Source organism: Hydra vulgaris, chromosome 10 (assembly GCF_038396675.1).
Source record: "Hydra vulgaris chromosome 10, alternate assembly HydraT2T_AEP".
NCBI lineage: Eukaryota > Metazoa > Cnidaria > Hydrozoa > Anthoathecata > Hydridae > Hydra > Hydra vulgaris.
This window is the reverse complement of record NC_088929.1, coordinates 44,077,822-44,102,500: the sequence shown is the minus strand read 5'-3', so window position 1 is coordinate 44,102,500 and position 24,679 is coordinate 44,077,822. Positions and strand designations below refer to the sequence as shown.

Genomic DNA, 24,679 nt, shown 5'->3' with positions numbered 1-24,679 from the left:
CACACATATATATATATACATACACACACACACACATATATATACATTAGGGTGGGTTGTACTTTTTTAATTTTGAAGCTTTAAACAATTTTTAATGGAAAAATTGGGAGAATATTTTTTTTATATATTAAATTATTAAGAGAAATAAATTTTTTTTTTCTTAAAAAGTTAAAAAGTTTATCTAGTGGATAGGGCGCAGGGCGTTTGAAAAATGATAGTTTTACTAAAAACTTATCCACATGGCACTTTTCTGCTTTTTTTAAAAAACTTAAGGGAATGCAACCATCAAGTTAGACATAATTTAGACATAAAAGTAAAACATAACTTTTGATGCTACCTTACTAAAGGCCATACAAACATGGTAGACATAAGAAAAGTTGTCTACCATTATGGATTTTGCAAAAAGTATATTTATATAAATGTTGGAAATGGTAGTGCGCGCAAAAATTTAATTATTTAATAGGATATTCGAAGAAACACAAATATTTTTTTTCTCATAAAAAGTTTGTCTTGTGTAGGCGCAAGGCGTTTAAAAGTTGTCAGTTTTTAAACTCTAAAAAAATTGCTATAACGATCTTATTATTATTATTTTCAATGTATATAATGCTACTAATATAAAACAAGGTGAATCATAAAACATAGCCATCAAAATTTGTGGGGCTTGGGGCTTATATCTCCCTCTCCATTATTATTAAAAACCATAAAAATTGGTCAATAACAGGAAATGGTATATGATTTTTTGTTATAAAGTTGGTCCTATAGCTAATTTGTAAGAAAATTTCATGACAATTTGCTTTTTAAACGTGTTCTATTTATTTATGATCACTTTTTAACATCCTAAATATTGTAATAAAAAAATAAAGCAATGATGTAGTTAACAAATTTATAACATATATATAAAGATAGCCTATACCTACTACAAAAAATTGCCAATATTTTTACACAAACATAATATCAATTTCATTGCAATAAATGGCTGTCTACTCAAGCTCAAAAAGTATTAAATGCCATAAACTGCATGAGCTATTGGGTAATGGACTGGAACTTTGTTTATCAGAGCTGCCTACACTGAGAGCTAGTTTACAATATAAAATTTTGTTGCGTGATAGATCAGTTACACATTTGAGTACAAGATGTATGTGTATACAAATATTTATTAAAATAAAAAGTAATTGGATGTCAGCAAATTCTACAATTTCATTGTTATCGGAAAATCAATCGATAAACTTGTTCTTGAATGGAAGGTTGCAAAAGACATTGGAAAATTAAGAACTACAAAACAAAAGAAATATGTATACAGACAAACTTGATAAGTTGACTTGACAAAATGTAAGTGCAAAATTCTATGCTGTAATGAAAGTGGATGTATCAGTTGTTTTTTTGTAAAGTCCATGTGACTTGCATATGTTTAAAAGTAGCAATGATACCTTTGCGAGAACTATTACAAGCTCAAAGAAATAAAATTGGTAAAAAAAGTTCTTTACAAATAGGATTAGTTGATGTATCAGAGACATTGGTTAGCAAGATATTTGGGTAGAAAAGAATAAGACTATAAAATACCTGGCACAGAGAGTAAGGATATAGGTAGATGCTAAAATATCACAAGTATTTTTGTCAATTTTTGTTGAAACTGTGAATTAAAAAAAATAGTATAACTGTTTTATTAAAATTAATTGACATTTGAGCACTTATTTTCTCTTTTAATAGTAGAATTTCAAAAATAGACAATTTGGACATGGGTCATGAAAATGCAAATAATTTAGAAAAAGCTGACTTCAGTTTGAAAAAAAATTACGATATTACGAGGGTTTCTCAAGCAGCCATTAGGCATGGGGTATCTAACAGAGCTGCAGCAGCCATAGCAAAAAATGTAAATTTTTTGAAGAAAAATAAAACAAAGTAAATTAATGAAAGAAATTCAAGGTAGAGCTGAGAAAGAATGATGATATTCAAATTTTTTTTTTTGATGGACAAAGAGATTAAAGTAAGTACACGAGAGAAGAAAAAGTAGGAAAACTACATCTATCGGAAAAAAAGAACATTATTTAGTTTGTTCTGAACCTGGATGTAAATACCAATTTCATTTCACTAATAATTCTGAAGAAAGAGTAGAAACTGCAGCTGAGGAAATAGCTGATAATCTTTTTGAATGGACTGTGGATGTTGGAGACTCTTTTGTTGCTATTGGTGCGGAAGAATTTAAACACTGGTTGGAAAGGAGGTGTTATCCACTACTTTGAACATAAATTGGATAAAAAACTAATGTGGATAATTTGTGCTCTTCCTAAAAATGAACTAGCTCTCTGACATCTTATGATTCAGCTTGACGGAAAAACTGCATCAAAAAATAACTTTTCTGGTTCTATTGGAAAACTTATAGGTAAAGTTACTAGCTTTAAGTTAAAGATAACATAATAAAAATTGAATTTCCTAATACAATTATAGAACTTGACTATGAAGTTGTACAATCGCTGTCAAGTGTATGTGCCACTTTGGTTTGAAATCAAAGTTAAGTGGAAATGGACTAAAAGGCCTAACCATATTCTCAAGCAATTAAAACTTCTTTGTCATCAAAGACTTTAAGGGTAAAGACATTGTAATGCCATATGTTTTACTATCTTTATGGAATGCTCCAAGTGATAATGTTCTTCAAGCATTGTTATGTAGTCTTGAAAAAACAGACAGAGAATTTGCACTTAAAACAGTTTTAAAATTAAGAGGAGATTCAGAATACAAAAACACTAATGTAAGAAGTAAAAAACATCATATACACAATGAAAATGTTGATTCACTTTTTGATCTAATTAATTGGAGTTTAGATGTACACCAACCTTAACTTACATGTTTATTGTCAAAGGATAAACCTTTAAAATACAATTATATACCGATGTATGTACTTTTTGTATGCTATTGAAAGATCTGTCCAATAAGTCACAAGAGCTTTTTCAATCGCAAATATAAATTTAAACATAAATAATACAAATTGTAAATAATTTATATTATTTATATTTAATTTTTTTAAGTTGTTTCCTTTTGCTTTGGGATATTATTCTTATGATCACAGTAAATAAATTTAACGTTTAATATATTGTATCTTTTTGATAATATTTTATTTAGGACCAATAAATTTTTAGCCCTTCAGAAAGTTTGTGAATTATGGTAGGTACTATATTATTTATTATATATAGAGCAAAAAAGTTTTTTCCTCGTTTAATATCCTAGAGCAAACATGGTAAACTTGTGTATATGTTTTTGTATGACCTTATGAAGAGTAACATTTAAAATTATGTTTTATTTCAATGTCTAAATTATGTCTAGTTGTTTTTTGATGATTGCATCACCATAGGTTTATAAAAAAAGAGCAGAAAAGTGCTAATTCGATGCATTTTTAGTAAAACTAACATTTTTCAAATGCTACTGGGTTTTCAAAAAACAAACTTATGCAGAGAAAAAAAAATTATTCGCATTTCTTCCAATATCATATTACATAATTAAAATATTACACACACTACCATTTCTAACATTTATATTTTTATACTTTATTATAAAATCCATATTGGTAGATAATTTTTCTTATGTATAACATGTTTGTATGGCATTTAGAAAAGTAGCACCAAATATGTTTTATTTTTATATCTATATTATGTCTAATTGTTTTTTGATAATTGCATTACCTTATGCTGATATAAACAAGGTAAAAAAAAATGCCAATTTGATGAATTTTAAATAAAACTAACATTTTTCAAATTCCCTGCACCCACACTAGACAAACTTTTTAATTTAAAAAAAAATTATTCACGTCTCTTCTAATATCCTAATAAAGAAATTTTTTTTTTGAGTGCACTCCCATATTCAAAATTTAAAAAGTACAACCCACCCTAATATAAACGAATATACAGCGTGGAAAATAACAGCCAGTCAATGGTCAATGGCTGTCCAAAATGACAAAAATTCCTATTTTAACCTCCCAAAATGAATTCTTGCCAGCCATGGTTGATTGGTTAAAAAAAATTAAAGTTTTACAAGGGTTTAATTAAGTGATTGCAATTTGCAATATATACGGTCTTTTAAAAATTTAGTTTATGCAAAGCCATGTATTTTGTTTTCAAGGGGCAAATTAACTAAAATTTGTTAGCAAAAAAGTTATAAAACATAAAACAAAACAATAAACTTTTGACTGCAAAAATAATAACTAGCCACTAACTGCATTATAAAAGTAATAAAGCTATAATAGTGTTATTACTTGCTATAATAGTGTTATTACTTATTAAATGCGGTAGTGGTGTAGTGGTAGAGCGCTCGCTTCATAAGCGAGAGGTTCGGAGTTCAATTCCCACCACGTCCCTGGTAGTACCGCGCTCAACTTGTTTCTCCGCGCAGCGGCCTTGTTCGTCAAGGTTCGTGTTTCGAAGTTATAGAGTTGAGAGAGGGTTATGACCACAATTAAGTAGCCTCCTCATCTGTAGTGGCCTTCTGGGCCTTGGGGAGGTGAAATAACAAAACAAAACAAAAAACTTTTATAATGCACTTATAACTTTTATAATTCATTCTTTGTTCAAACAACATAAGTAATCGCATAATTTTTTCTTTTTTCAAACAACATAAATAATTTCAAAGTTTACTTGAAGTAGAAAAGCATCTAGAAAAACAGAGTGGATATTCCAATAATATTAAAAACTTTAGGAACTTAAACTAATATGTGCTATAAGAAACATATAGCATTTCTAAAATTTTACTAATGGTCCGTAAAAACAGGTGTTAATTTTAAAATTAGCCAATAAAATTTTTTTATTCGATTTTAAAAATTAGGCACGTTTTTACCGACCTTTAGTAACATTTTTTGAAATAATAAATATATATGATAAATTAAGTTTATTGTTTTGTTTGATTTTTATACTTAATTTACTAAAAATTTAAGCTAATTTGCTTCATGAAAACAAAGTAAACGGTTTTGCATAAATTAAAATTTTGAAGACCAGATATTTTTACAGATATTGCAAATCAGGATCGCTTAATTTAACCATTGTTTTAAAAAACAAGATTTAACAAATAATCAGAATATTATTTGGAAAATGCATATACTAAAAATTCATAAAATCATTTAAATTTTAAAAAAGCGTTAAAAATAGTTTTATTGTTAATGTTGCGCTACTTTAATTGCTACTCGTTGAAGTGAAAAGTTTAAAAGCGAAAAGATGTTCAAGTGAAAATGTTTTTTTTTTCTAATACTGCCTGATTTTTATCTTTTTTTTAAAACATTGCATTAAATTAACTTTTTATTAATAATTCAATGAATTAAAATTAACAATTTATTATTAATTTTATATTATTAATTCTACTACTTAAAATATATTTGTTATATATTAAATTTATCATTTTTAAAATTTTTATCCAATAATTAGTGCATGTTATTAGAAACCAGGGATTTTTTTAGCTTTAACAACTTTGAAACCATAAATTTGCTTCATTGATGCGTGATGTATTTGCTTCATTGATGCATGACAAACTTGCTTCATTGATGAATGCTTCATTGATGCATGACAAATTTGCTTCATTGATGCATGACAAACTTGCTTCATTGATGCATGACAAACTTGCTTCATTGATGAATGCTTCATTGATGCATGACAAATTTGCTTCATTGATGCATGACAAACTTGCTTCATTGATGCATGACAAACTTGCTTCATTGATGAATGCTTCATTGATGCATGATGTAAACTATATTAGGCTTTTTTGCTTCACTTAAATTACTTGCATTTTATCAACACTAAAAATCCTTTTTTTCATAAATGATTGAAGTTCTTATTTTACCACTATTTTAATTAAAACATTTAATATATTATTTTAATATATAATAATTACTGTACCTAACTAGGTACATTTTTTTTTTAACTGAACTTAATCAATTTGTTTTATTTTTCTTCAAATCTTTTTATTTAATTTCTCATAGGTTTTGCTGCAAATTGCAAATAAATGAAATGAATGATTTAGAGATGAATTTAAACTTATAAATGGCAGGCTTGCGCTTCTTTTTCTAGAACAGGATTAAACAAATATTTATATTTATGTTTTTTTATTTTATTTATATATATAGTAAAATCTATAAAAGTTTTATGTAACATTAGTAATTTTTACGGCAGTGTTTCACCAGTGGCAGAACTTCAAATTTTGCCCTCGCCCCCTTGTTTTCTTGGAAGAGACAAAAAGTTGTTAAAATGTTTTTTAACAACTTTTTGTTTAATATCCCATTTGGCCACCATTTGAATGGCTTTGTCTTTTGCTGAATAATACATATTTCTGAGTTGTTTTAAATGTTTGCTTGCAGTTTGCAATGATTCGATTGCAGTCATGAGATCTAAATTTTTTGTTTGTAATAATTTTGATGGTAAATTTACTTCACTTAAAATTTTTTGACTGAGAATGAACACCATTATAAACCTCATGCACATGATTTGCTCCATTGTAAGCTCTGCATTTTCATTTCTTATGTCTTAATTGTCTATTGTTGTTTGAAATTCTACTGTTAAAAGAGAAATTAAGTGGTCAAATTATGTTAATTAATTTTAATAAATCAGTTATACTATATTTTTAAGTTCACAGTTTTAACGAAAATAGACAAAAATACTTGTGATATTTTAGCATCTACCTATATCCTCTACGTTTATTTAATGATATAGTACTCTTTTTAAACAGATCTAATGTTTCTTTATATATACCAAGAGCCATTTGGTAGTGTTCTTCCATAAATTCAATTAATATTGATTCCTCGTTTCATCTTTTATTATTTCTATATATCTTAATAAATGACATAGTTGGTCTATGTCTTGTACCACAAACTAAATTGATGACTATATAAACAATGCTCTTTTCTATCCATTATAATTGTATAAAAAAGGAGCATTGTTAATATAGTTAATTAGCCTTGTCTTTAAACAGGTGGCAAGACAATGAATAATTTCATTCTGGATTTGATGACTTAAATATTTAACAGTTCCATGGGGCATTTTCAAAACTTGTTTCATAACAGTGTCATATTTTGATAAAAGTTGTACTTGGGTTAAAAAAATACCATTATATTCAACCTTAAGTAATTTGCAATGACCATGGAAAGTATTAAACGACCGGGATTGATATTTGACTGGGGCCGGGTTTGATAAGATATAGCCGGGGCCGGGTTTGTGGCGCGGCTGCATAAACATCTATACATCCTAAAGTACTTTTTTTTTTCAAAATTTATGTTTGATTTTGTATATATATGCATTTACAAACATCATTATGATCAACTTGATCATCATCATAATCATCGTCATGATCATCATAATTGTCATCATTATCATCATCACCATCATCGCCGTCATTGCCATCATAATTATCATCATTATCATCATCATCATTATCATCATCATCATTATTATATTCATCATCATCATCGCCATTATCGTCATCATCATCATTGCCATAATTATTATCATCATCATCATTATTGTACTCATCATCATCATCATCATCATCATCATCATCAGTCTTTAGCTTAGCTGCAGTCTTTAGTCTTTCCTCTTTTATGCTGTTTCTCTAATCATGGTCAATGCTCAAACGAGCTAATATCTCTACTACAATAAACCAAAACTCATTCTTGCTTGGCTTCTTATTCAACAAGTTGCATCCTTTTACTGTATCTGTCCCTATTTATTAAATACTGTCATAAATATATTCCAGAATTTAATAAATAGTAAATGCAAGAATAAAATTATAATATATAAAGAATTATAAATTTATTTCTAGCCCCGGCTATCAACCCCTGCTAAATCTACAATATTGTCGGGGACGGGGCCAGGGCTGGATTTGCAAAAAGTTTCATTTTTAGCCGGGGCCCCAGTCGTTTACTCATGGAAAACTAAACAATTTTTAGAAAGTACTGTTATATATTAACAAGACGCTTTAACACTTGTACCCAAAATTTTGATTCATATTGAATTTTGTTTTCAAAGCTTTTATCAATTGTTTCATGTTGCTTCCACTTATCATATATACAACATGATTGCATAAGATGCTGACTTTTTTTGTGTCCTTTTATTTTAGACAGGCCTTGCCAGTCTCTTTTTCCCTGTGTTTACCAGTTATCATAATAATTTGAAAATAGCCAACAACTCTCGCAATATACTGCATCTAGTTTATGAGAATAATATAGCAAAACCCTCTCGACAATTCCGTAATTTGTTGTATGGTAGCTCTGCCACTGTGTTTTAAAAAACAATTGTCTTCTTAGTATTAAATATTCAGTTTAAATAGTATCTGTAAACGAGAGTTAAACACATTATTAACTAACTAATAGGCTGTTCATACTGACGATAAAACATGTTTTATTTTAAATGTGCATTAAATTGCTATTATAAAAAGATGTATAAAACAACAATAGAACAATACTGTGAGGTTGTTTTGTCAATATAAAAAGCTTGTTTTAATATAAAACAACTTTGCCATGTTGAAATTAAGAATATTATCTCAACTGTACTTTTTTTTTACAATTTAATCTTTTCAATTATTTTGCTCATAGCTTTTTCCACCATTTGCAATGTCATTGCAATAATATGAGTTATTTTTAAATATATTAAAAACTATCAATTGCCTGTTTGCACATTTAAAAAAAGCATTGGTTTTATTTAAAATTATTATTATTAAAGTGATATGAACTCGTTAATTTTTTAAACTTATTTTTGTATTTATAAAGTTCAGTCATGAACTTTATAAATACAAAAGAACTAAACATGAACTTTATAAAAAATAAGAACTATTACTAAGATCAAAATTTACCCAAAAAAGCAAAACAAAACAAAACTTTAACCGCAACAAAGCTCCCTACCTCTTTTTTTCAAAATATATTCAACTTACATTTCACTTTTTCATCAACAGTGCCTTTAGTTATTAGAACCAATATTAACATGACATCTCGATAACTTATACCCTTAGATGTTCCACCACAAACCAGGTATATCTGCTGTAAATAAAATAAAATAACAAGAATCAAAATAAAGTAAAAATATAGTTAAAAATTATATAAAATACAAATTATAAAAATTTGACTAGGGTGTTTTAACCTAAATGTTGGGAGATCGACGCGAAAAGTGTTAACTCCTACTCATGATATTGTGGACTTTAAATATCTTTAATGCTACAACTTAACTTCTAGCATATATTAGTAAAATTTATCAAAAAATCAATATTTACAAAAACAATTTTTACAAAAATAAATTTATATAGCCTTCAAGTGCTCCTAAGGTATAGCGATAGTGCTACCAAACTTTCGAACCCTTATTAAATGTTGTGTTTTGACCACTGACACTACTGTAAGTTCAAGCAATACTTTTTTGTTTACAATACCATACTTTCAAGAAAAAAAATTTTAACTACCGTCACTACCAAAGTATATTTCGTTATTTCATTTTACTACAATCATATTAAAAAGTTTAATAAGCATTAATTTCCCATTTTATTAAAGATAATTATTAAAATTTTTATTAAACGTTATACAGTAGAATCTCTCTAATTAGAATTTTATGGGGAAATATAAAAAATCGAATTAGACAGATTTTCGAATTATAGAAAGTTGATTTTTCTTATACGCATTTCATGGTGACTTTGCATTTAATAGAATTATGAAGGTTTTCGAATTAAGGAGATTTGAATTAGAGAGATTGTACTGTATTAAAAGGAAGTTTTTAATAATTAATACTAATTAATTTGATGATTGTTATAACAAGATACAAATATTTTTTCAATCTCAGTATTGCTTTTAAGTTTGTTAAGTGAAGCAATAATCAGCAAAATAAGATTTATAAAGAGTGAAAAAAATGCCTCGAGCAAGTCCTTTTTGGGAATATTTCATAAAAGACAGTCATGGCAAAGACATTGCTCAATGTAAGTTGTTCCAAGGTCAAATAAGCACAAAACAAAGTTGCACAACAAGGCTAAAATATCATCTGACAACAACATGTCAAGTGACAACTTTGATTTAGATATGATGAAAATGATTTAGAAATGACAAAATATCTTTGTATGGCTGATTTAGAAATGACGAAATATCTTTGTATGGGTAATCTACCATTTGCACATGTTACAACAGATGCTTTCAAAGGACTCGTGTCATTTCTGCGACCTGAAATAAACATAAAGTCTCCCACAATTTTTTCTTTGAACAAACTTCCAATTTTGCATTTTCATATTCAAGAATCAGTGATGAGCATATTAAAAAACAATTTATCAAATGTTGCTTCAGTTGGCTTAAACTCAGATCTATGAATATCTGAGAATATTAGAAAAAATTAATAATAAAATACGTAATGTCATTAAAAAAATGTCAAATGTCGAATTATGGGAACTAAAATTATTTTATAATGTCAAATCCATTTTTATTTTATTTTAAGAATGAAAAAATCAACTTCAATTATCTACTCCATTTAGTGGCTATCGAAAGCTTTAAAACAGTTAAGAAAGTTAAAGATGTAATCAAGGCCTGTAGATTATTGGCAACAAGAACACACAGGTTAGTTGCAAGTCGACAGAGAATTACCAAAATATACTACCAAAAAAAATCAATTTTAATAAAATCATCACTCTATGTAAAACCAGATGGAAGTGGTTTAATGTGCATGGAATCAATTTTGCACCTTAAACAAGGCTTTGACATTATTTCTGCTAGTAATTTAAAATCTGATGACATTTTGAGGGCAATCATCCTGACTCAAAAACAATTTGAAGTCATTGAAAAAATTATTCCAATTTTAAAAGTGATCAGTGATTTCTCAGAGTGTATTTCTGCAGAGAAACGAACCACAGGATATCTCATAATTTCTGGCCTATATGATATCCAAGAAAAAATTAGGAACTTTATTTTGACCAATGATAAAACAACAGCTGATTTTGTTTCTAAAATTCTTGCAAATCTCAACAAAAGGTTCCCTGACTGTGATTCTAATATTACAAACAATTCATTGTCGCATTTTTTAGGCCCAAAAATTAAAAGTCATTTATTGTCCAAATTTGGAAAAGAGTGTCAAACAATTAAACAATTGAAACTAAGTGCAACAGGTGACAATTTATCACTCAATTCAAAACAAACTCTAACACTATCTCCAGACCAAGAACTTACCCCAGCAGAAAAGCTCCTTTTTGAGATAATGAATCATGACAGCCCACAATCTGGGTTCTTGGATACATCAATTTGATATTGAGTATGATAAGAGTTATGACATTCTGGAGTGGTGGAGGGTTCATTCACCACAGTTACAATTACTCTCCAATGTAGCAAAAAAGATTTTATGCATTCTGGCTCCATCTACTTCATCTGAGTGTGTATTTTCACAAGCTGGAAATATTGTCAGGTGCAAAAGAACTCTTCTAAAGTCAGAAACAATGGAAAAGCTTGTTTACATTAAAGAAAATATCTTAAGAGTAACAATTAAAAATGGAAAATTGAAGAAGATATTCCAGAGTCTGAAATCAATTTCAAGGTCTGGAATCCAGACCTTGAAATCAATTAATTTTAATTAAGTTAAACATATTTTTATATTGTTTCCATTGTGAATTCAATTTGAAATAAAATAAATAATTGAACAAAGCTGTGAAACTTTTTTTTCATACTCCCGAACAATACCGACTATTGTTTACTACCAAATCTTAACAAGAGTTAAAACATATACTACCATTAGTAATACCGATAAACAATAGTAGACATGCTTAACATAGATGCTCTCGTCACTACCGACTTTTATCACTACTGCATTCCCTTAATTGCTCCACAAATTAAATTATTTTTAAATGAAAAATATTGTTTCAAAATACTGTTCTGATTTGTCAAAAGTAAATCATTGTTTTTAACATTATTATATCTTTATACTATCATATCTTGTTTTTAGTAAATATTAGAAAAATAATAGCAGCATTATTGTTATTCATCTACCATTTTGACAGGTGAAAATAAAAAATTATGTTTACTAAAAAACAACTAAATTTATGTTCATGGTTGCCATTACATAACTTAGATTTGACCAATATAAAAATGAATGGCCTAACGGAAATATTAACATCATTGTTATTTGTGAAGCAAAAAGAAACAGTAAGAGCCAAACTAAAGGTAACTTAAATAATATTATACTAGTCTAACTTTAACTGCTATAGATGAGTTTAAGCAACACTCAACCTTATATTAAAGCATACTGCATTACATAATGCTTTTAAATAAGGTATTATTTCTCAAAAATGGTGCTCCTTGACCTATTCAAGCCCCACTTGTAGTTGGTCACTCCAACCAACCACTGTTCATTTTGTCTGACAATATGAACAAATTGTAAAAATAAACTATTATAAGTGCAAATAATAATAATTATATGTATTTATAAACAAAACAAAAATGTCATAAAATTTTAAATGATAGTCTTATAGAACTCTACCTCTGCTAACCTAATTGGAACTGAGTCTCCTAAAACATCACTACAAAACATCTGCTTTGATATGAAACTGTTGCTCCCAGCAATTCTCTTAAAAGAATTTTCAATACGTTGAAGCTCTTCGTTAGAAACTAAAAAAAAGTGTAATAATTTCTGTGTTTGTGTATATATATATATATATATATATATATATATATATATATATATATATATATACATATACATATATATAACTTTAGGTATGTGTATATACATTTAAATATGAGTATATACATATACATATATATGTACATATATACATATACATATATATAACTTTAAGATTTAAGATTCTTCTTCAAAAAAAGTGGGGTTATACTTGCTTCTTCAAAAAAGTGGGGTTATACTTGCAATAATATATATATATATATATATATATATATATATATATATATATATATATATATATATATATATATATATATATATATATATATATATATATACATATATAAATATATATATATATATATATAATATATATATATATATATATATATATATTTATATATGTATGTATATATATTATTGCTCTGTTCTTTAAAAACATTATGTACTCTATATGTAGAATACACTAACTTAATTTACATATATTATATATATTATATATATATATTTTTTTTTTTACTATATATATATATATGTATATATATATATATATATATATATATATATATATATATATATATATGTATATATATATATATATATATATATGTATATATATATATATATATATATATATATATATATATATATATATATATATATATGTATATATATATATATATATATATATATATATATATATATATATATATATGTATATATATATATATATATATATATATATATATATATATATGTATATATATCAACCCTTGGAATTAGGAAAAATGAGGGCAGCAATAATTTGCCGACCTTAATCTTTTTGAGGTTAGCATCAGGTCGACAAAAATTATTTGATACAAAAGTCTAACCACAAAACATAGAAACAAGGTCGGCAAAAAATTGCCGACCTCAAATACTTTCAGGTTGGCAGTTAGGTCGACATTGCTGAATGCCGACCCTAATTTCGAGGGCTAATATATATATATATATATATATAAATGATATTTATATATTCAAACCTCGGAATTAGGGTTGGCATTCGGCAATGCCGACCTAACTGCCGACCAGAAAGTGTTTGACGTCAGCAAAAAATTGCTAACCTCGTTTCTATGTTTTATGGTAAGGCCTTTGTATCAAATAATTTTTGCTGAACTCTAAAAGATTGAGGTTGACAAATTATTGCCGACCTCATTTTTCCTAATTCCGAGGGTTGTATATTTAAATACATAATGTATATTTTATATCTATACATATTGTATATGCACATTTATTAACATATTAGGTACATAAAAAAATGTAGATGTATCTACATATACACTTTTATCTGTGGCTTGGTAAAGAAGTAGAAGAGATACTTTTAGTAGAAGAGACTTTTTGATTTTCACTTCTTTTATCAAGCCACAGATATAAGTGTGTGTTTGTACACGCATATACATGTACATGATATCAAAACATGTATACATGACATATAAATATACAAGTATATATATTTTTACATACATAGGAATATATGTATATTCATGTCTGTATGTACATTTATTTAAGTATCTAAACAGATATATATAAATTCATATATTAATCAAAGGTGTATTCATGTATAGATATGAATGTACTGTTACAGATATTTATATTTATGCTGTTGTAGATGTTATTTATGTATGAAATTAAATAAAAACATTTATGCTTATTTCTTTCAGAGTACAATTTCCCTATTAAAAAACATAAACAATTTGATATAACAGATTAACTGCAACCAAAAATTTAATAATATTTAAAAAAATGACTTCCAATTTTATAAATGGGTCAAAGAGTTATAGAGTTAAGAGAGGGTTATAACCACAATTAAGTAGCCTCCTCATCTGAAGTGGCCTTCTGGGCCTTGGGGAGGTGAAATAACAAAACAAACAACAAAAAAAGATCCCCTCAGGCTTGCCCTTTAGTCCCTTTAGCACTTTGTCCAGATTTTAAAAACTTACTTTTCAAAACCTACAGGACAAATACTTTTATGTTCAAAAGGTTTTATATGAGTGCCGCAGCATAAAACTTGGCAGTCTCCTTGGTTCACAGTGATACCCACTCTTCTTCTTAACCTCCATGAATACAATACTTTAGACACACAGTGTTATTGTCCTCATTACTGCCCCTCTTTCCATGTGATATAGCAAAAAAATGCCATTCTGCAGATACTTTATGATCTAGTTTATGGTGACATAAGTTAGATATGGTTTTATAATTTTTGAATTGTGAACCTGTATTATCACTAAAATAAATGCTATAGTTAAAGTAAGGCATCAACTCTTTTAAATGTTTTATTACTTCATAAATGAAACAATGAACTGAGTTTGTATTGTGTTGCAAATGATCTAAAATGATACAAACCTTTTTACATTCTATCATACTTTTTTCCATATAGTAAATAACAAAAAGATGTAATGTTGCTTGACTGTTGTTCCAATTGAAATCTTGTACTGCATCTTGAATTAAAAAACTATATTTTTCAGCGAAGTCTAGTAATACTAAAATATGATTACTTAGTAATGTTATTTTAAGATGATGCAAATACGCTGCTTGATTTTTTGCTATATATAATGATGATCTCTTAATTAGTCTATTTGTTGACAAGCTTTTTTAATAAAATCATCCACTGGAAGAGTTACTAAAACTATATCATGTTTTTTGTTGGCTTTTTGCCACTGACTAAAACTGATTTTCTATGCTCTGTGTGGTAAGATACTCTTTTAGTGTGTTGGTATCTGGGCAGTTATCGCAATTGTGCAGCATGGACAATTGCGATAACTGCCCAGATTTAATTTTAACATGCAGATTTAATTTTTATATTGATTGCTTATTACATAATAATATTCTTTATTACATAATTAACTTGTGCAATGTGTTGACAAGTCAAATAACTCTTATAACTTGGTATAAGTCGTAATCTAAATTTGAACATGATAATCAAATAAGTCAAATTAATGGGGAGGGATGGAGTAGTGAATGTATTGGAAAAATGTCTAAAAATTTATAGTCACGATATAAATTAAAAATTTAAAAACTTAGTCATGATATAAATATCAGGTAAATTAGACTAAAAGTCTTTCTTTTCATTTTTAGCTAATAGGTTACTTATAAGTTTTATATGCAGTCTTTTTACTATCTAACATTAAAAACTAAATTTCACAGTTTTTATAGGTGTATGTTTAGTGGTGTATTTGGACATAAAGGCACTTCATACATCAGACATAAAATCAGACACACTATATAAGGAGAAGTGTTCAATTAAAATTTTTTTCTAAGCTCTGGGCAAAATGTGTATGCTAAAAAGTAAATGGACGGGGGGGAGGGGAAGGGGTCAGGTAATAGCTAGGGCTATTTAAAAACTGAGTTTAATTCAGGTTTTATTAAAGACTTATTTCTCATACTGATTATAAAAAACTTTTAAATTCATACATACTTGGTATTAGAATATATAATACAAACCTAAGTACAACAAAAATTCATTGTTCTGATTTTGTAACTTCTCCATTAGTACCCACTATTTTTATTTCTGAAATAGGTTACCGGAAAAGAGGCACATTTTCCTAAGTTTTAGCCATTTTTAGAAGTCTATAATTTTTTACTGAATTGTATCTTATCAGTAAATTTCTGAAAAATTTTAGAAAAATCAAAAATCTCAAATCATATCCCATAAACCACAAAACATTTTATGCTGAAATTTTAAGGAATTGCTTTTCCCATTCATATTAAGCAACCCACTAAGTTTCCTGAAGATCTGAGATTGACCATGTTTTAATCCTAAAATTTCGGTCCATTTGGCATGGAATGACATATATATATATATATATATATATATATATATATATATATATATATAATATATATATATATATATATATATATATATATATATATATATATATATATATATATATATATATATATATATATATATATATATATATATATAGATATAAATATATATACATATATATATATATATATATATATATATATATGTATGTATATATATATATATATATATATATATATATATATATATATATATATATATAATATATATATATATATATATATATATACATATATATATATATATATATATATATATATATATATATATATGTATATATATTTATATGTATATATATATATTCATATATATATTTGTGTAGAAATAGATATATAGAATGTATTTGAGGTTAATTATTTTGATGTAATAATACGAAGTCTCTTGTACATCAGTGCTCAATATTAAATAATAGAGCTTTATATATCTATATTTAATTTAGATGAGTAAAAACAACTGGTTAGCGGGACTTAAAGTTTCATGCCGAAGGCAATCATCAACCGTTAATTAAACAAAAAACATAAATAAACCGTTACAAAAATGTAAAAATTATTGTAGAATGACTTTTGACCTTATAAACAAATCTACATAAAAACAAATCAAAAAACAAAAAACCGTTATATTTTACTAGTCTCCTGTGTCAAATAAAGGTAATAAGAATTTTTTTGGATGTCAACACTGAGATTTTTTTTTTATTCAGTAGGTTTTTTCCATTATGTGATAAAATAACATATTTTTCGTAGAGAAAAAGGTGGCATATTTTTGTTGCTAGATTGTAAGGTTTGCAACATTTGACAATTTTCCATTCTACATTTGGCTTTATGTTTTGGTCTTTTAAGCTCCATATTTTCTTAGATAACTCTGTATCATTTCTCTACTTAACTGATGTAAATGATTTGAGATGGTTTGTGTATCTTAATTTAAATTTTAAGTGTATTACTAATGCCAAAATATACTTTTTTATTATAATCATGATGACTGGAATATTGCTTGGTAGACAATATTGTTAAACAAACATCGATTGTTCAAAGGGCAAAATACTTTATTTAAGCAGTTACATTAGTTGGTTTTTAATGGATTTTTGCTGTTCAAAATTTTGAAATTATGCAAATTTATGATAGATATTAGGTTAGGCATGCAACTGTAGCTGATCTTAATAGAATTTCGGTTGAATATTTTATGTAGCTTGTGGCTGGCTGAAAAATGTAAATCAATAAGGGCTAGAAAACGGTTTCCTATTTATGTTTTGACATTTAAGCAGGGTTAATGGGGGTTATACTGAATGATATTACATTTACCATGCTTTTTTTTGTTGATTTTGATTTGAGATTAATTGTGGTTGGTAGGTAAGTTTTGACTTGTATCCCTATTTTTTTAAAGCCTCTTCATACAGTGGAACAGCCTTTTTAAAGAATATTTCATTAATTGGCATGGAAGATAATCTTTGTTTAATATTGTGAAGGATTGTTTTTATTATGCTTGGAGGGTAGTTGGAATTAGAGTGGATGTACCTCATTTGGATATCAGGTTTAAAATATTGTTGAAATGTATTGTTATTTTATTTTAATGTAACATCAAGGTAATTAACAATTTTCAAATTAGATTAAATGGTGATTTGAAAATTTTAAAATTTGTATTATATGCTTTCATATTTTATCCATTAGCTGACTGTTTTTGCTCTTAAATATGGCAGTGAAAAAACAGTTAGAGTACCAGTTTATTTTGTTTTTTTTATATACCTCATGGTTGGTTAAAATTTGGTTTCTTTCTTTGTCTGTATGGTCTTTTAATTTTGGATTTGCTTTTAGTGGTAATAGCATTTGTTAACAGATTATTGCAATCCTCCTCGGACAATTTATACATATTTGATGTTTTATCAGCTTGTATAAGGGTTTCGTGAGATTTTAATGTCTTTTTTCATTCCATTTTGAAAAGTCTTACGTATATCTCGAAACTTTATTGATTTAATAAAATTAAGTCTTTTTTGAAGAAAGACATTTCCTTTATTTGCGGTGGACATCTAGGAGATTTAATTCTATAGTTTGTATAATTGATATTGTCTTTAATTCTTGGATTGTTATTAATAAAAAAGAACATTTACCATCTCATTTTCTTTAAGAGTAATTCCATTTTGTTTATTAGTTTTAATTTTAAGTCTCTTTCTAGCGGTATTGAAATATTTTTTATTGAATAATCAAAGTTTATTTTATCCACTTGAGTAAACGTTAAGTAAACGCAAAGTTTATTTTATCCACTTGAGTAATTGACTTGAGTAAAGTGCTTAACTTTAAGGAGCAAATATTTGCACAGATATAGATATATAAATATATTTAAGGTTATATATATATATATATATATATATATATATATATATATATATATATATATATATATTTATATATATATATTGTATAAACATATATATATATATATATATATATATATATATATATATATATATATATATATATATATATATATATATATATATTATATACATACCTATATATAAGTATATGTATATATATATATATATATATATATATATATATATATATATATATATATATATATATATATATATATTAGTATTTATATACTATACAGTATGAGTATTTATATATTATACAGTATGAGTATTTATATATTATACAGTAAGAGTATTTAAATTTAAACAAGTCTTTTTTGAGACGTACTGATTATATAAAACAACAATATTATTCTTCACAATTGCTGAAATGTACTACTATTCAAAAATCTGTTACAATGTCATTCTACTTAACAATAAATTTTATTTTTAATGCATTACACTTTATATAGGGATATAATAGGGATGATGATTATAAATTTACTCTAAGTACGTACAAATTATATTTTTAAGCAGATATAATATATACAATGAAATTTGCTTTAATTTTCGATATCTTTTAAAAAGTAGAATAAAAGTAAAAATTATAAACGTTGATTTAAATATTTAAAATAATTTTTTTTAAACTTTGAATGCATCTATATCTAAATTGAATACATCATTGAATTTGTAAACAAAAAACTATAATTTTATTGTCTACTTAATAACAACTATTTCAGTGGTAGATTAATTCTTTAATTTTAAATAAATTTGAAATAGTTAAAATTAATTGTTGATTTATTGTCTATTCTTGAGCATACAACAATATCGTTAGCTTTTAAAACAATCCAAACTATCAAGTGAAAATAGTTGTACCTCTTTCTTGTGCATCTTCAAATTTCAAAAATAATATTCGTGATTCCTTAGCTCCCATTTAATCTTATATATACTTATATAACTATATTATTGAACTACATATAAAAGTCTAATAAAATAAAGTTTAAATATTTGTGAATAATATTAACGAACAAATTTTATTATTAGCTGCAAATGAAATTCTGCATAATCGAAAGTACCACTGCGAATGAGAGCAGCTATCCAACTCCGTTATCCGATGTTGGATTTTTATATAACCGCGACATTTATAATTTAAAGTTTTTAAATTTTAAATTTTAAATTTATAATTTAAAGTCTGTAAAAAAATCAAACAATTTTGAAAAAAAAACTTAATGCCACCAACTACTTTCATTTTCACACTTGCTTTCTATAATTGGTGCAATGATAAAAATAAATCATTTTTTTTCTTAATACTTGCAGTTCGGCCATGGCACTTTGAACATCGAAAGAATTTTAGTCTGTTTTAATCGTTAAATGTCTTACTTAAGTATTAGATTTTACTTACTTAAATCTTTATGTCATACTTTAAAAAGCAATAATTGGCTAAATATTTATGGTCAACATTGTATATTATCCAGCCACAACTTTTATCAGAAAATTAAAAAACTCATAACCAAAAGTTGTTCGTTGTCTGGAAATCATTGTACAAAAGTAGGACTAGTAATGGGTCGAGTCTAGACCCAGACCTGATCCGACCCGTTAAGTCCGGGTCTGGGTCTCATTTTTCGGACCCGATACCCGCCATACCCAGACCTGTCAGACCCTCTAACCAAACGGGTCGGGTATGGATCTTATATCCAGACGCGTTATACCCAGACCCGACTAACATTTTCTTAACTAATATGTTTTAACTAATATAACTTTCTTATATACTTTTTTCATTATATCTTATTTAATATTTGGTGTATGTCGATGAAAACCAACAACGAGCATTTGTAATTTTTTTTGTAACGAGAATTCTAACATTGTAAGTTTTTTATTTAATGGATTGCTTTTTTTTCTATCATTTCACAAAAAGACATCGCGCATAAATTCTCATCTAATAATGCCTTTAGAAAAATATATAAACCCGATTGTTTGAAAAAAGTTGTTTCATCAAAAAATCTTCTCATAAAAGCTTTATTTTTAGTTTCAAAAAGTTCATTACGTCAAAGAAAAAGACTAAAGAAGTACTTAAATTATAAAAAATTATTCAAAACCAATCTTTTTCTTTAAATACCTATTTGTTTATTTTATTTGTTTTTTACAGATATGTCAGAGGTAGAAAACAAAAATGGTATCACTCCAATTAATAATATCAAACAGCCACTTTCATCTGAGTTAAGAGTATTACCTAAAACTAAAAAGAGAAAATTCACCTCAAAAGTTTGGGGATCTTGGGTTTTAGTCAATGGTGAACTAAGTGTAACTATTGTTCGCATTCTTTATTTGCAAGAGCTATTACTAGTCCCTTGATCAAATATTTGAGGTCTAAACACCCATAAGTTTGTCCCCCAATAAAAGGCCAAACCTTTTGAGTGTTAAAATAATAGTCGATGGTATTTTGGAGTCTAAAAGTTTTCAATTTAATTAAGAAACAAACAAAAAAGACTTGACTCGCATGATAATACTTCACGAATATCCTTTTTTCAATTGTTGAACATTGGGGTTGTAGAGAGTGTAGTAAAAATCTACAACCTCTTTTTAAAATGGTTAGTCGACGTACAATTACAAATGATTGTTTGAAAATCTTTGAGGATGAAAAGGAATAGTTATACTGTGTAATGGAAAAGCTACAATGGACGTCTATTCAAAATAAATCCTACATTGCCCTTAGCAGCCACTATATTGATAATAATTGGAGACTAAAAAAGCATGTACTTAATTTTATTAATATTGATGCGCTTAATACTGCAATAGCGCTGTATAAAACTTTACTTGAAAAGTTATCCATATGGAACGTTAATTAAAAAAACATGTGTATTGTTCTAGATAACTGTTCAACAAATGACGCAATAATTACAATTCTAAAAGAGAAGTTGAATACTAAACTCGTCAGTGATGGTAATTTTTTTCATGTTAGATGCTCTGCGCACATTGTAAATTTGGTTATTCAAAAAGCAATTGAACGAATTAAACATATAATAGTAAAAGTCAGAGAAAGCGTGAAATATGTTAAATCATCAACTTTGAAATGGCAACAGTTTAAAGAAGACGCATCCCAAGTTCAAGCTCCTAGTAATAATGTTGTTTTAGGTGTAAAAACAAGATGGAACTCTAAATGTTAAAGTTTGTTGTGAATATTTAAACTTTTTTACGAAGTAACAAACCTGTTCTCTACAACAAATCCAACAGCAAACTACTATTTTAATCATATTTGTGAAATTTATGTACATATAACTGATATGTGCAACAACCATATTTAGTTTATCTGTGAAATTGGAAGGAAAATGATGACAAAGTTTTCAAAATATTGGAAAATTATTTCCGATATATTAGCCATTGCACCTGTGTTGGACCCGCGTTATAAAATGATCAGCGTTGAGTACTACTTTAGGGAAATTTATGGTGCCGCAAGTGAACAGAAATTAGAAAATATTATTGGACTATTAAAAAAGTTGTATTATGAGTACGCTGCTAAATATTTTAACTCGGTAAATCACTCCAGTGCTAAATATTTTAACTCGGTAAACACTCCAGTGCTAAATATTTTAACTCGGTAAACACTCCAGTGCTAAATATTTTAACTCGGTAAACACTCCAGTGCTAAATATTTTAACTCGGTAAACACTCCAGTGCTAAATATTTTAACTCGGTAAACACTCCAGTGCTAAATATTTTAACTCGGTAAACACTCCAGTGCTAAATATTTTAACTCGGTAAACACTCCAGTGCTAAATATTTTAACTCGGTAAACACTCCAGTGCTAAATATTTTAACTCGGTAAACACTCCAGTGCTAAATATTTTAACTCGGTAAACACTCCAGTGCTAAATATTTTAACTCGGTAAACACTCCAGTGCTAAATATTTTAACTCGGTAAACACTCCAGTGCTAAATATTTTAACTCGGTAAACACTCCAGTGCTAAATATTTTAACTCGGTAAACACTCCAGTGCTAAATATTTTAACTCGGTAAACACTCCAGTGCTAAATATTTTAACTCGGTAAACACTCCAGTGCTAAATATTTTAACTCGGTAAACACTCCAGTGCTAAATATTTTAACTCGGTAAACACTCCAGTGCTAAATATTTTAACTCGGTAAACACTCCAGTGCTAAATATTTTAACTCGGTAAACACTCCAGTGCTAAATATTTTAACTCGGTAAACACTCCAGTGCTAAATATTTTAACTCGGTAAACACTCCAGTGCTAAATATTTTAACTCGGTAAACACTCCAGTGCTAAATATTTTAACTCGGTAAACACTCCAGTGCTAAATATTTTAACTCGGTAAACACTCCAGTGCTAAAGAAAAGTATTTCAAATTAGTCTACTTCATCTGCTTCTTTTTTATATTCAAAAAGGATTGAGAAATTCAAAAAACATGTAGCCATAAAATTTTTTTCTATGGAACTAAAAAATAAACTGAAATGATACTGGAATGGTGGAGACATGTTGGAGTCATATATCTAGTTATGGAATGTTTATTTCAGTTAGTGATGTTTATTTCAGTCAATGCAATGTTTATTTCAGGAGTCAGAATTATAGTTATGCAATTTTTAGCAAGAGATATTTTGTCAATTCCGTTGCCTACGTTTTAGTCTTTAGCACAGGTGGTAGAGTTCTTGATAAATATTGTAGTTCTATGATTCCAAGCACATTGGAAGCCATTGTATGCTTCCAAGATTAGTTAAAATTTGAACTTTGAGGTATTTTAGTTTATATCCTTTATTTTTAATTTACTTTAATTTAATTACTAATTTTAATTTTTCAATTAAAAGATAAAAACGGAACTGCAATCTCAATTAATGAAAACGAAAACGAAGCTGCTCTAACTTCTTAAGAAAAAAAGAAAAATACTAGTGAGCTTTGTCAATATGAAGATTTTGTTCGGAACTTAAATGAAGTCTAACACTGTTATTAATAAAATTATTGCTATCTATCGTTATTGCAAACTCATTTGTTTCTGAAAACGTTTTCTGTTATTATTTTATGAAGTTTTCATTCACTGTCATCTTAAGTTATAATTTAATAAAAAAATAAAGACCCAATCACGTTAAAAGTATTTATCTAACAAAATCAAGTATACCTTTTGATTTTGTATATAAAAAAAGAGTGTTAAAAGTCTTTGAACAAGGTTGGCTCTTGGTTTTTATTTATTATAATAGTTACATTATAGATGGGGTTTTGGTATATACATTGGTAATAAAAAAGTACATACATTGGTAATAAATAAGGCCTTTTGATTGTTGGACCGTGAGTCTCAATTATTGACCAAAATCCTTCATCTTCGGGCGCGAATGGATCTTAAACTAAATTCTTAGGCCTTCAGTTTGAGACCCACGCTTGATTTAAACGCGACTCAAACATTAAAGAAAAACAAAAATGAACACTTGAAAAAAGTGGAGTGATCAGATAAATATGTACAACTTAAATCTAAGATGAATATTAACGTGGTGCATTCAACGTGGTGCAAAGTTTCAAATAAAAGTCCTGAAAGATTTTTTCGGATTTTTGAGTACGTGTAAACTCTGGAAAAGCATCTCGCATGAGGTATTGGTTCATAAAGCACACTAAACAGGGTCTTTAGGGCCACGAAAGCCTTGAGACACTCTAACCCATAAAGATTTCCTTTATATTTCCGTAGCGTCAGTAGACATACTTTACTGTCTTGCTCTTTTAAAAAACTTCCAAGGTCTTCTGTTTTAGGTGTGTCGTTGCGCGGGTATAAATGTACGCTCTGAAGGCTTTCAAAGACCCTTACGCATATAGATTTCACGCCTCCTTAATTTTACAGTGGAATTTCTAATAGCCTAATGTTTTAGTTTTT

At 27.2% G+C, this 24,679-nt stretch overlaps 1 protein-coding gene across 2 annotated transcripts in view; it reads right to left on the bottom strand.

Moving 5' to 3' along the window:
* The window catches only part of LOC100197320 (ubiquitin carboxyl-terminal hydrolase 32), a 104,879-nt gene extending 84,985 nt beyond the window's left edge, over positions 1 to 19,894 (bottom strand). For both annotated transcript variants that reach the window (XM_065808102.1, XM_065808103.1), the window contains exons 1-3: positions 19,685 to 19,894; positions 12,450 to 12,577; positions 8,893 to 8,998 (exon numbers count right to left, since the gene is read on the bottom strand). In XM_065808102.1, coding sequence (XP_065664174.1) covers positions 8,893 to 8,998; positions 12,450 to 12,577; positions 19,685 to 19,742 — 292 coding nt within the window. In that variant the 5' untranslated portion in view covers positions 19,743 to 19,894. The remainder of the gene's footprint in view (positions 1 to 8,892; positions 8,999 to 12,449; positions 12,578 to 19,684) is intronic.
* Positions 19,895 to 24,679: the final 4,785 nt, after the last annotated feature.